General features: G+C 46.7%; 1 protein-coding gene across 2 annotated transcripts in view; it reads right to left on the bottom strand.

Moving 5' to 3' along the window:
- Positions 1-4,988, bottom strand: part of CEP43 (centrosomal protein 43) — a 31,268-nt gene extending 26,280 nt beyond the window's left edge. For both annotated transcript variants that reach the window (XM_032407488.1, XM_032407489.1), the window contains exons 1-4: positions 4,805-4,988; positions 4,248-4,301; positions 762-816; positions 5-93 (exon numbers count right to left, since the gene is read on the bottom strand). In XM_032407488.1, coding sequence (XP_032263379.1) covers positions 5-93; positions 762-816; positions 4,248-4,301; positions 4,805-4,906 — 300 coding nt within the window. In that variant the 5' untranslated portion in view covers positions 4,907-4,988. The remainder of the gene's footprint in view (positions 1-4; positions 94-761; positions 817-4,247; positions 4,302-4,804) is intronic.
- Positions 4,989-12,218: the final 7,230 nt, after the last annotated feature.

A 12,218-nucleotide genomic window follows, 5' to 3' on the forward strand; every position in this document is an offset into this window, starting at 1 on the left:
TTACTGTGCTGGTTTCAGGCTGAAAAACGGCCAAGGTGAAGTCAAGATTGAAAAACTGGAGAAACTCTGCAACAAGACTAGCCACCAGCCGGCCTGCGAAACGTGAGAGGCGGTGAGCACACCTGTGAGCGCCCTGAAGCCCCCTTCACTAACACCACGGAGTAAGATTAATTAACTGAAGAAAAGAGGTTTCTAAATTTAAATTATAAATTTATCTTTGAAGAACACCAGTAATGAAAATCTCAGTCCCGTGTTTTCATTAGGATCATCAGTTTGAAGCTAACTATTAATAAAACAACATAACATTTCATAAACGGATTAGAATATTTTGCTTCTTACGTAAAATTGGTTTTAACCAACAATTTCCCATGACCAAGAATATTCAAAACAACTCAATAGTTGTACAATAAAATATGATTTTAAAATGAGAACCTATAAGAATCACAGACTTCAAAAAATGTCTGAAACTCCTTGAGGCGCCTGGGTGGCTCAACTGGTTAAGTGTCTGCCTTTGGCTCCAGGTCATGATCTCAGGGTCCTGGAATCGAGCCCTGGGTCAGGCTCCCTGCCTCAGGGAGGGGAGTCTGCTTCTCTCTCTCCGTCACCCCACCCCCCCCATGTGCGCTCTCTCTCTCTCAAATAAATAAAATCTTAAAAAAAAAAAAACAAAAAAACTGAAACTCCTCATCTCTCCTAAATAGAGTCAACATTTGAAAATTCGGAAACAGACAAAATAAACAAGAACGAACTGAACATCTTACCATCTTTCGTATTTAAAAACTTTCTCAGGCTCTCATTGACTAGAGGAGTTTTGTTCTGTTAAAAAATGAAATATTATGTCATGCATTTATCCTAAAAACAACTACAAAATGTGGTTTAAAGTTTAATTTTTTGGCAGAGATGTAAGTAAAATATGGTCACTCATAAAATTATGGTTAAACCCACTCCACAACTACTGATTACTAAAGGAATTCTTTCATGCTACTTAATATCTCAAAGCTAATAAAATGAAACCACACATGAAAATTTGTATTTATTTTTAATTTTTAAATATGCCACAAATTGTTTATGAAACTACTTTAGAAGCTAGATCTTCAGATACTCATGTGAAATGGCAATACATTTACTTACAAAAACAACTGTTTATTATTCTAAGTACATGTTGACATTTTGTCATCATAGATATCTACCATTTATAGCATGCTTACTGTGAGCAAGGACTCAAATTACACACTTGTTATTTGCAGCTCATCAGCAGTATGTGACATGATTTTGTGTAGTGCATAGGCCAACTTATTTTTGCCATTAGACGTTTATTTGAATAAATACAGAAAAAACACTTCTAGCTCACTCAAGCTTCTTTAAGCAGACTGAATGAATTATAGGTATAACGACAGTCTCATATTCTACTGATGGAATTATAAATGGTGCAATCACTTTGGAAAGTAGTCTAGTAAAGTTTTAAAGAGTTAGTACCCCTACCATATGACCCATCTGTAGGCATTTTCTCAAAATAAAAGCACAGATCCAAGCCAAGACATGTACTTGAATGTTCACAGAAGTCCTATTTATAATACTAGAAACTGGAAACAAGCCAAATGCTCATCAACAGATGAATGACTAAACAAACTGTCACATATCCATACAATAGACACTACACAGGGAAAGGCAGAATGAACCATTAATACAAAGGACAATATGAACAAATCTCAAATGCATTATGCTGAATGAATGCAGCCAGATCAAAGAAGAAAAGAGAGTCTGTGCAGTAGGATCCCACATGTATGGCTCTTAAATACATGGGTGGCCCTGGGGTGTGTGGTGGGGGAGGGTGGTACAAAGGGGCTTGAAAAAGCTTTCAAGGATCAAGGATATGTGCACTATCTTGACTGTTTCAAGGTTGCATAAATGTGTTAAAATGTAACACACCATACATTTAAGTATACTGAATTTACTGCAGGTCAACTGCACCTCAATAAAGTTGTTTTTAAAAAACCCAAAAAAGACAAGGAAGGGAAAGATCACAAAGGTCCTTAGTAGGTTGGTCTAGGAAATTTTAAGACACTGAGTCAACTGAAATATTTAAAGAAAATGGAGGAACAAGAGCAGATGTGTATTATAAACAGCCAAGCTAGGAGCACTGCAGAAAAAGGACTTCAGGAAGATGGTGAGGGACAAAAGCAAAAGGGAGACTGGAGAGAAGAAAGGGGTAAAGCAACCTGCAAAAGAAATAGCTCAGCATAGAGTAAGAGGGCAGCAGAGAACCTCCTTAGACATCTCAGCTACAGAGCTGCCAGACAGAACCAGGCGAGCGACTGGATGCAGAGAAAGAGGAGCAAGGTCCAGGCAACTCTCCGATTTCTTGCTTGGATAAAAAGCAGTCCCCATAAGCAAGATCAGTGCAGCAGGCAGGGTCACATATGGGTCTGAAGCTCACGATATGGATCAAGGATATAGGGCTGAAGTTACTGGTATAATTAAGGTCATCCAGGGAGAGAGCACAGAATGAGAGCTACTGGAAAATACACCAAGGATTTAAGTCAGGTGTAGAGGAAAAACATCACGCTAAAGAAACCAAGGAGTGCTCAAAAGGAAAAAAGAAGAGAACAGAATAAAGTCCCAAAAATCAAGGGAGATTTTCAGGAAGGAAGGGAAGAATTAAGAATGTCAAATGCCACAAAGAACAACTAAGTTAAGAACTAACACAGGTAAGAACTAAAATATACTCAATAAGGAGATTCTTCTTGACCCCAGCAAAGGGAAGTCCTTAGATGTAGAAGATTTAAGGCGAACCTAAGTGGATTTAAGATGTTAATGTATTAAAGGGTGCCTGGAACATAAGAAATAAGACATACACATTCTTTCAAAATTCGACTGTGAGGGAAAAAAACTGAGTGGTATTAAAAGGAGAACATGAGTTAAGGAAAACAGTTTTCTCCTTGAGAGAGATACAAACGTGTTTCTATGCTCAAGAGAAGAACCAACAGCAAGGGAGAGGCCAAAGACACAGCAAATGGTTGAGGAGCTGAGAGTACCTGGAAGGCAAAACCCAGAGAAAGTGACTATTCTTGGACAAGACAGAGAATCCTCCACCAAAGCAGGAAGGAAGGCGTAGAGGTACATACAGATGCAGGGCAGCTTTTTCTGAGCTGAGTGACAGATCTGCAGGGGAAGACACAGAAAGTCAGGACCTGATGCCCCTATAGGCCAGCTGCTGAGAGTGCAGCACACAGGAGAGGTGGAAGGCTAGAGCGCAGCTAAGTGAGAGCTCTGAGTGAAGAGGACTCCCGGCCCGCCCAGACCCTCGCTGAGGCACGCACCTGCCAGCTAGTCACGGCAGCAACCCAGTGCTGGGTGACTGCTCTAGGACGGACACGGCAAAAGCAGGGAGGGGAGTTAGGTTGCTCAATTAAATGACGTTTGCGGTTTTTCCCAGAGCAAGTATGGCTGGAAGGCAAGGAAGCTGGGGTTTCTTAAACATGGACCATAGAGTCCAGACAAGTCAAGAACAGAGGGCAGCCGAGAGAAAACTGACACCTGGACAAACACAGAAGAGCCAAGAATTGAAGCACTTCATGAAGTTAAAGAGGAGCAGACACCTAAGTCTAAAGTGAGGAGGAGATTAGACGGATCTGTCACAGGAGCAAGGTGAAGACCCTGATTATGGAGTAATTCTCGCTGACAAGTTCCAGGATATTTATTCAGAGTGGTGGGAAGACTTGAGGTAGAGAAAAAAAACTAAATGCACTTATATAAAGAAGTGGCTGGACTTCTGACAGTGACAAAGAGCACATGATTTTAAAATAACTGGGTGGTCAGATAGTGGAGAAAAGTTACCTACTCTATTCCCCCACCTGTGGGCATTCACAATATACACACTGACCTACTAAAGGTGCTGCAGGATCCTGCAGCAAACTCAGACAGCGGAGCCCTTTCTTCACGGAGCGCCTCTGACCTCGTTTTTCGGATTTCCCCTACGGAAAGGCATCTGCACCACCAAAGACTGACCACTGGCCCCAGAGTTACTACTGTGCCTTGACTTTCTTTAGGCTACTCCAAAATTCTAAAATATAGGCAAAAAGAGAGTAAGGCTGCCTCTCTTCCAATAGTAAAAAAATGTAATCCTTAGTACTTCAAAATCATCCTTGGCTACACCCTGACGTATGTACTATTTTAGAATAACGTCTAAGTAATTAGAAATTAAACATAAACGAATACGGTAACGTTAAAATTTGTCGATTTCATACCTCTACTTTTTCTTGCTCTTCTAGTGCTAAAAACACAGCTGCTCGGAGTTCAGCCTTTTTTTAAAAAACAAGGGTAAAGGGACAAAAATTGTTTCAAGGCAATTTTCATGACCAGAGGTGCATACGACGTAAGTTCCACAGGCACCATCCCCACCATCTAGAAGCCGAACACTAACGAGACAGCAACGCCTGGCGGGCAGGTGCAGAGAGGTCAGGTGCACCGCGAGGCCCTCCCGCACAAAGCCCCCGCTCCCCGCCCGGCCCGCCCCCAGCGCCCGCCCCGGCCGCTCAGCCCCGCAGTCGCGGCCGCGACGCCACGCCAGCCACCGCCCGGCAGCTGCGGCGCGAGCCGGCCTCCCGTCCCGCACGCCGCGAGCGCACCCTGGGCCTCCGCGCGGCCCGCCCCCCGAGACCCGGCCCGGCTCCGCGAGGAGCCGCCCCCCGCCCGCGGCCCAGACGCGACCCCGCGCGACCCTTTGTGACGCCCGCCGTCCGCACAGGCCCTGCGGCCCGCGGGCGCGGCCGGCGTCCCCGCGGCCCGGCCCGGCCCGCTCCACCTTGATGCGGTTCAGGACCCCGCTGTTCTCCAGCGTCTGCACCAGCAGGTCTCGCAGCTCCGTGTCCTCCTCCGGCACCACCGCGGCCGCCGTCGCCGCCATCTTGCTTCTCCAAGACAACCGCCCAAGCCGCGCCAACGGCCAACGGCCGCCGCAGATTCCGCACGCCGCGCGGCGACGCGGCCGAGACCACGCCCCCCGCCCCGGCGCGAAGCCCGCCCTCGCGTCGGGGGCGGGGCCGAGGGGAAACGCAGAGGGGCGGGGCCCCCGTGCCCGTGGAGGGCGTGGCCTGCGGCTGGGGCGGGGCCGTGTGTCTGCGGCTGGCCTCTGCTGCCTGCGAGCTTCGAGGGCGGCGGTGAGAGTGGCCACGCAGCGTTGCGGTGCCTCGTCATTAAAATTGTATTACATCGCACGCATAAATAAATTGTGTGCTGTGAACGTTAGACGCGTTCGCACAGGTTGAAAGGGACGCCCTGTCCTGCTCAGCTAGCCCCGGTTGGGACTGGGCGGGACGGGGCAGGCGGAGGATCTGTGTCCGAGGCCCGCGCCGGCTACCCAGCAGGCACGCTGCAGCTGGGAAAGTCCTGATGTGGGCCTCGTTTCCGCCGTGCTGCCGAAATGTGTGCACATACACGCGGGTATGTGTGTGTGTGCACCGCTCACCGCGCTAGAGCCTGCACACACAGGCATGCATGCGTATGTGTAAATGTGCTCATCAAGAGAGAGCGTGTGCAGACATGCGTGTGTGTGCACGCGCTCACCGAGAGACAGCCTGTACACGCATGCATGTGTGCGCACACGCTCACCGAGAGAGCCCGTACGTACGTGCGTGTGTGTGTGTGCGTGTGCACGCGCTCACACAGAGCCCCGGGAGCATGTACTGGATACGCCTGAAGCGGGTAGAGGGAGCTTTCCTACTCACTGTCAGTTACAGGAACAGTGACAGTCAGTTACAGATCCCAGGAGAATAGAGGTCCACAGGACAGAATCATCAATTACAGGCCCCAACGAGGAAAACTGTACACTGCACCTCCTACAAAAAATCCACCACAGCTGCAATTCAGCCAATGAGAAATCATCCCCACCCTGAACTCTTGCTTTTCTCCAAAGGACTTTGGTTCAAAACAACCCCTTCCAATTTCCTCCTTCTCCATAAAATAATGTTCCTCTCCTTTGTTTGGGGGACTTGCCCAAGGTTTTGCCATAGCTTGCATGTCCTAAATTGCAGTTCTCTGTTATTCCCAAATAAACCCATTTTTGATGGTAAAAAAAACAAAAAGAAAACCTGACTTCTATTTTCCTATAGAAAATAGAAGTTAATTGAGGTTACCAATACATGGGTGTGTGTGTGACTATGTGCACGTGCACACAGAGAGCGTGCATGTTTACACTGGAGTACAATGCAGATTACATATGGATGTACAACATGCTATTGTACTCTTCTTTACACTCCGCATGTTTCATTAGTTTTGCAGTAACATGCTGGGAAAGTGAGGGAACCCCAAACTATGAGGAAGCTAATTAAGAAAAAGTGCAGATTCTGGAACCCTACCCTAGGCACCCTCCCTGGGTCTGCAGTAGGTCCTAGGAATCTTTTTAAAACCCCAGGTGACCATAATGCCAGTGGTGGGGGAGGGGTCTGCAGATTGCTGTGTAAAGGAAGAAAGCAGAAGTGGAGATTTTCCGCCTCACCAGGCTCTTCTCCCCACTAGCAGCATCTGTTAAAATTGGTATATGTCTTTCCAGACAACCTTATATAGAAATCTGTTCCATACACCCATAGTTCTCCCCTTGCATAATTTGCATCCTAGGCTTACTTTTTAATTTACCAAATTCACTTAACAAATCCTGACCACCTTTTGATATTTGTACACACAGATTCTACCTCCTCTTTAACTCCTGCGTAGTATTCTGTTGAGGGGTACTCCAAATACGAGTTTTTGTAATTACATTAGGGTTTGTTTGCATCGGTTCTGTTTGTTGTGGAAGTAGTGCATACTGATGGTTAAAAATCCGAACAAAATGGGGCGCCTGGGTGGCTCAGTCGTTAAGCGTCTGCCTTCGGCTCAGGTCATGGTCCCAGGGTCCTGGGATCGAGTCCCACGTTGGGCTCCCTGCTCAGCGGGAAGCCTGCTTCTCCCTCTCCCACTCCCCCTGCTTGTGATCCCTCTCTCGCTGTGTTTCTCTCTGTCAAATAAAATCTTTAAAAAAAAAAAAAAATCTGAACAAAATGCACTTGTGATGAGCATCGGGTGATGTATGGAAGTGTTGAATCACTATATCATACACCTGAAACTAAGACAACACTGTATGGTAACCAACTGGAATTAAAATAAAAAAAATTTTTAATCTATTGTCCTAACACTCAGACTATTTATCATTATTTATAAAATATTTTTGAGGAATCTATCAAAATAATCCAAACAAAATGGGAAAATATTAAAAGAAAATAATGGTGTCCACATCTTTCCTGCTCACCTACCCCTCACCCAGTCCCACACTCTAGACCCACCCACCATTAAGTTTGTTTTCATTCTTCTGCTTCTTTTCATTATAACTCTGAATGCTATACTCCCACATCTTCACTCATCAACCATGAACGGTGCCTTCCAAAGAATGAAAACTTATCATCCAACTTCTATTTCTTAAAATTATGTTACTTTTAATTTTACTGGTGAGGATTTTGTGACTTTCAATTGTCTATCTGTATCATCATTTATCCATTCTACACATCAGCTATGCCTTTGAAATGGACTTTTTCCTGTACCATGGGCCCACCTCCAACTGCCAGCACCTGAGATGATTTGCCTGCTGGCTTTTCTGGCCACCGGAGTCTGCTCTGTCTGCGTTTGGGGAAGGCCTGAAGCGCCAGGGAAACACTCTCTCCTGAGGGCACCTCAGGCCATGAGTGCATGAGGACGCCCACCTCATTCCCCAGTGGGACGGGGTTCTCTGCTAGCCTCCATGGTTCAGGTCTGAGCTCCCGTTACCTGGAAATCTACTGGATAGCGCAGCCTTTACTGGTTTCCTACCTGCCCTGTCCCATTGCCCCCACTCCCCCTCCCGTGTTTCCCAGGCCTCCCCCTCGCATACACTGTTCACACTCAAATCCTTATCTCGTGATCTACTTCTGGGGCACTTGAACCAAGACAGTTAGTCCAGAATCATTCCCCAGGGATGAGGCTCTGGAACTGGATGGCCCACCAGCCAGATAGCAGCAAGGAGCCACCGCCCCTGTACGTGGGGTGGCCACAATCCCGGCACGCGGCGCAGCAGCTCACTGGGAGGACTAAGCGGGGGAGGATGCGCGGAAGGGGACACTGGCTTGGGCCATGTCTCTAGCATCAGAGATGAGCACAGTGGCCATTTTAAAGATTCTGGAGTCAGGTTTTTTTTTTTTTTTTTTTTAAGGAAGAAGATGACAGGTTCAAGTCGGCCAACTCTCAACCTAGGACATGGTGTAGAAACCACTCTTATGAGCCAGAAACTCCCAGGATACCACATCTGCAGCTAGAAATCCCCCACAATGGGAAACTCTATGGAGATGAGCAAATGTTACAAATTAGGGGTTTTTTTTAACAGAGGGCCGGTTAAGTATTTACTAGCACACCTTTGCATTCACTAGGCTTCCTGAACCCGAGGATTTATACTGTTGGTTCATTCGCAAAGCCTCTAGACCTCTCTAAGCTTCAGACCCCTTAGCTGTGAAGTATTCACCTATCTCACAGAGTTTTGTAATATAAAATAAGGCAGTTTGTTGGAAATCACATTTCCTAATATCAAGAAAAGACTTAATGAAAAGTTGGCTTCTGAGATTGGCCTTAAGGAGAGCCATTAAATCAGAAATAAAGGTCATTCCAACTGTGAAGGTGAACATGAGTAAGAGAAGGGGCTGGGAAGTAGGGCCCACGTTGGCAAATGTAGGATCTGATCTGTCAGAATCAGCACACATGAGAGAGAATGGGAGGAAATGACTATCTGTAGACTTTAGGTGGGGGAAAGCCAAGAGCTGCAGGCAAGGGAAACTGAGGAATGGAACCGAAGTTCACATCAGTGGCAGAAGCACAGGGGGAGTGGGTTCCACACAGATAATGGTGGGTTATTTGGGGAAGGAAGATGAACCTAGGTTTGGATATCTGGAAGGCAGTATGAAACTCACTTGTCAGCATCTGACGTTGAACCCCGGCTGTGGAAGGTGGTAAGACAAGGTCAGGTTCCTTCAGTCAAGGAGCTGGCAGGCGCAGACATCCAGAGAGATGACAAACTCTCCTGACCCCTATGAAGACTCGGATGAGGGCTCTGGCGGGGAGAGGGCAGTGTTGGCTTCCCGAAGCAGGCAGCACTCAGGGCACTCACGGTGAGACACAACAGGATTACACCAGGAGGGTCCCTGAGGGGCCTTCCAGTTGGACGGAGCCAAACAGACCAGAACACCAGGGCCCAGAGTGCAGGGTGGTATCAGGGAGAGCAGGGGGGTGGCCAGGCTGCAGGGAGGGAGGGGGGAGGCCAGGGTGGAAGGAGGGCAGGGGGGAGGCCAGGCTGGAGGTAGAAGTCATTGGGTGTTACAGAAGCTAAGTAAATATGCTAAGTAATGAGAAGGGAGGCATGAGGGGCATGAGGAACGTGTGCTCAGCATATGGCAGAGGCTCAGTGACTGTGTTCATAGGAGAGGGAAATAAATAAGCAAGGGAGGGAGTGATGGGGAAGGAAGTGATAGGGGAGGGGGAGGGGCAGGGGGAAGTGGTGGGGACGGGGAGGGGAGAGGGGAGTGATGGGGCAGGGGAGGGAGAGGAAGAGTGGTGGGAGAGGGAAGAAAGGAGAGGGAGGGGTGGGAAGAAAGGAGAGAGAGGGGAGGGAGGATGTGGTGGGGCGGGGGAGGGGCAGGGAGGAAGTGGTGGGGGAGGGGAGGATAGACGCTGGGGATGGGGAGGGGGACTGCTCTGACCAGCTAACCAGGAGAAGCCAGGTTTTATTCAGCCTTTTCTAGGTCTACAACTAGAGTTCCTCTTTCAGCTAAACCACAATTCTCCATTTTGTTTCTTTTAGCAGCTTTAGAAGATAACTTTCTAAGTCACTAGGGTATTCTTTCAATGACTTCTTTATCATAAGAGTTCATGTAACTCCTTACCTACTCCCAGAGAGCAGTTGACAATGGGGGAATTTGCCCTATAATGTGTGTGTTTCCTGTCATGAAGACAGTAAAGTAGAAGCTCTGTCCAAAAACACTCATTTCCTTGAGGAACTTGAGGCTGAAGATGTCCCTATCTGTACATTCATAAATGTGAGATTTTTAATACTGTTGCTTAAAATCTACTTAGTAATTGAAAGGAAACATACTCCTGAATTCAAAGAATTCCCAAAGAAGCTTTACATTAAGGAGAAAGACGTGGAAAACGTTTCACTGATTGTCTAGGGAGGTAAGAGAGGTAATAATGCATTAATCTTCATATCTCACCAAAGCTGAGGGATTAAAGGTTAAGAAATATTTAAAGTGAAACAGTGAAAAAGATGCTCTTAAATGTGACTAATTATCTGTTTCCCATCTAGCTTGTTGTATTCAGTAATTTAGTCTCCGTGTTTGATTGGAGAACACTAGGAAGAAGAAACAACTGCACAGCTGGTAATTATGCTTTATCCAAGCTACTCAATAAATTGCTCTTTTTTTCACAGCTTCATTGAAGAATAATTCACACATCATGCATTCATTCATTTAAAGTGTACAATTCAGGGCACCTGGGTGGCTCAGTCAGGTAAACGTCTGATTCTTGATTTCAGCTCAGGTCACGATCTCAGGGTCCTGGGATCGAGCCCCACTGTCAGGCCCTGCACTGGGCATGGAGCCTGCTTGGGATTCTCTCTCTCCATCTCCCTCAGCCCCTCCCTCCCCTGTCTCTAAAAATAAATAAATAAATACAAATAAAGTGTACAATTTAATGAGTCTAGTATATTTACAGAGTTGTGCAACATCACCACACTCTAATTTTAGAATTTTTTTGTCCTCACTACAAGGAACCCATACCCATCAGCAGTCGCAGAAGCCCTAGGCAGCCACTAATATATTTTAGGTCTCTGTAATTTTGCCTATTCTGGTCTATCCCTATACATGGACTCCTTGTCACATGGGGTCTCCTGTGACTGGCCTCTGTCACTTAGCATCATGTTGTCAAGGGCCATCAGCACTGTACTTGGTTTCTCACTAAGGAGAATGTGTTACTGTTACTACAGGGTACTGCTCCATTGGGTGGATACACTTATTTATGTGTCTATTTATCGGTTGACGGACACTTCGGTCTTTTTCTAGCTTGGGCTATCATGAATACCGCTGCTGTCAACACAAAGTCAAGTTTTTGTGTAAGCGTATATTTATTTAATGTGGTTGTGATTGACACCAACAAATGCAGACAACTTGCCTTCCAAGAAAAGAAGGGTCTGGACTCAGGCTGCAGAAGTGAAGGGGTATGGAAGGTGGTTTGAGAGACAGGAACGAGCCACAGAAGCAAACTCTTTCCCTACATTCTGAGAGTGAATTCTGGAGGCTACCGTAAGGAAATTCCTTCGGACACCCCCACCCTCCCCCCACCCCCCAGCTTGTCCTTGGCAAAGAAGAGCCCTGATTCTTTCAGGTCCCAGAACTGAAAGTGTGTAGTGCGCGCGGAGTAGTCTCTGAGTCTGTACTCAGGAATGGTGGTGCTTTCTCCCTTGAGGCCGGCCATCCTGTGCTTGTGAGGCTCAGGGGCGTTTAGACAGAAGCGGGGAATGAATGAGGTTCTCTGTGGCCTAGGGGTTTCCACAAATGTCATGTCCAAAGACATGATCAAAGCCACCAGAGGGCAGTGCGCGCAAGGACAAGAGCCGGGGGCCCCTTGCTCAGTAGTTTCATTAACTGCTCCAAGATACGATGTGGAAGCTGATGGCCGCTGATATCAGTTCGTGGACCCTCTAGTTAACTGATGCATTTAAATTAGGTATTCTTCAATACCTAGAACAATATTAACGTTTTTTCTCCTTTCTGCTACTTCTGAGTATTTATGTATTTAGCTTTACGGTGCATAGCCCTCTTTATGAATTGATTTTTTATAGACCTTTTTTAAAAAAATTTTTAAAAGTAATCTCCACATCCAGCATGGGGCTTGAACCCAAAACTCTGAGATCAAGAGTCTCACGCTCCAGGGACTGAGCCAGGCAGGCACCCCTCCACTTTATGAATTTAATTACCTTGTTGCAAAGTGCATGTGTACTTGAAAGGAGTTCAAGTACTTTGGGTTCAAGCATGGGGCTTGAACCTTGTTGCAAAGTGCATGTGTACTTGAAAGGAGTTCAAGTACTTTGGGTTCAAGCATGGGGCTTGAACCCAAAACTCTGAGATCAAGAGTCTCACGCTCCACCGACTGAGCCAGGCAGGCACCCCTCCACT

The sequence above is a fragment of the Phoca vitulina genome, unplaced genomic scaffold (assembly GCF_004348235.1).
Source record: "Phoca vitulina isolate PV1807 unplaced genomic scaffold, GSC_HSeal_1.0 scaffold9, whole genome shotgun sequence".
Lineage (NCBI taxonomy): Eukaryota > Metazoa > Chordata > Mammalia > Carnivora > Phocidae > Phoca > Phoca vitulina.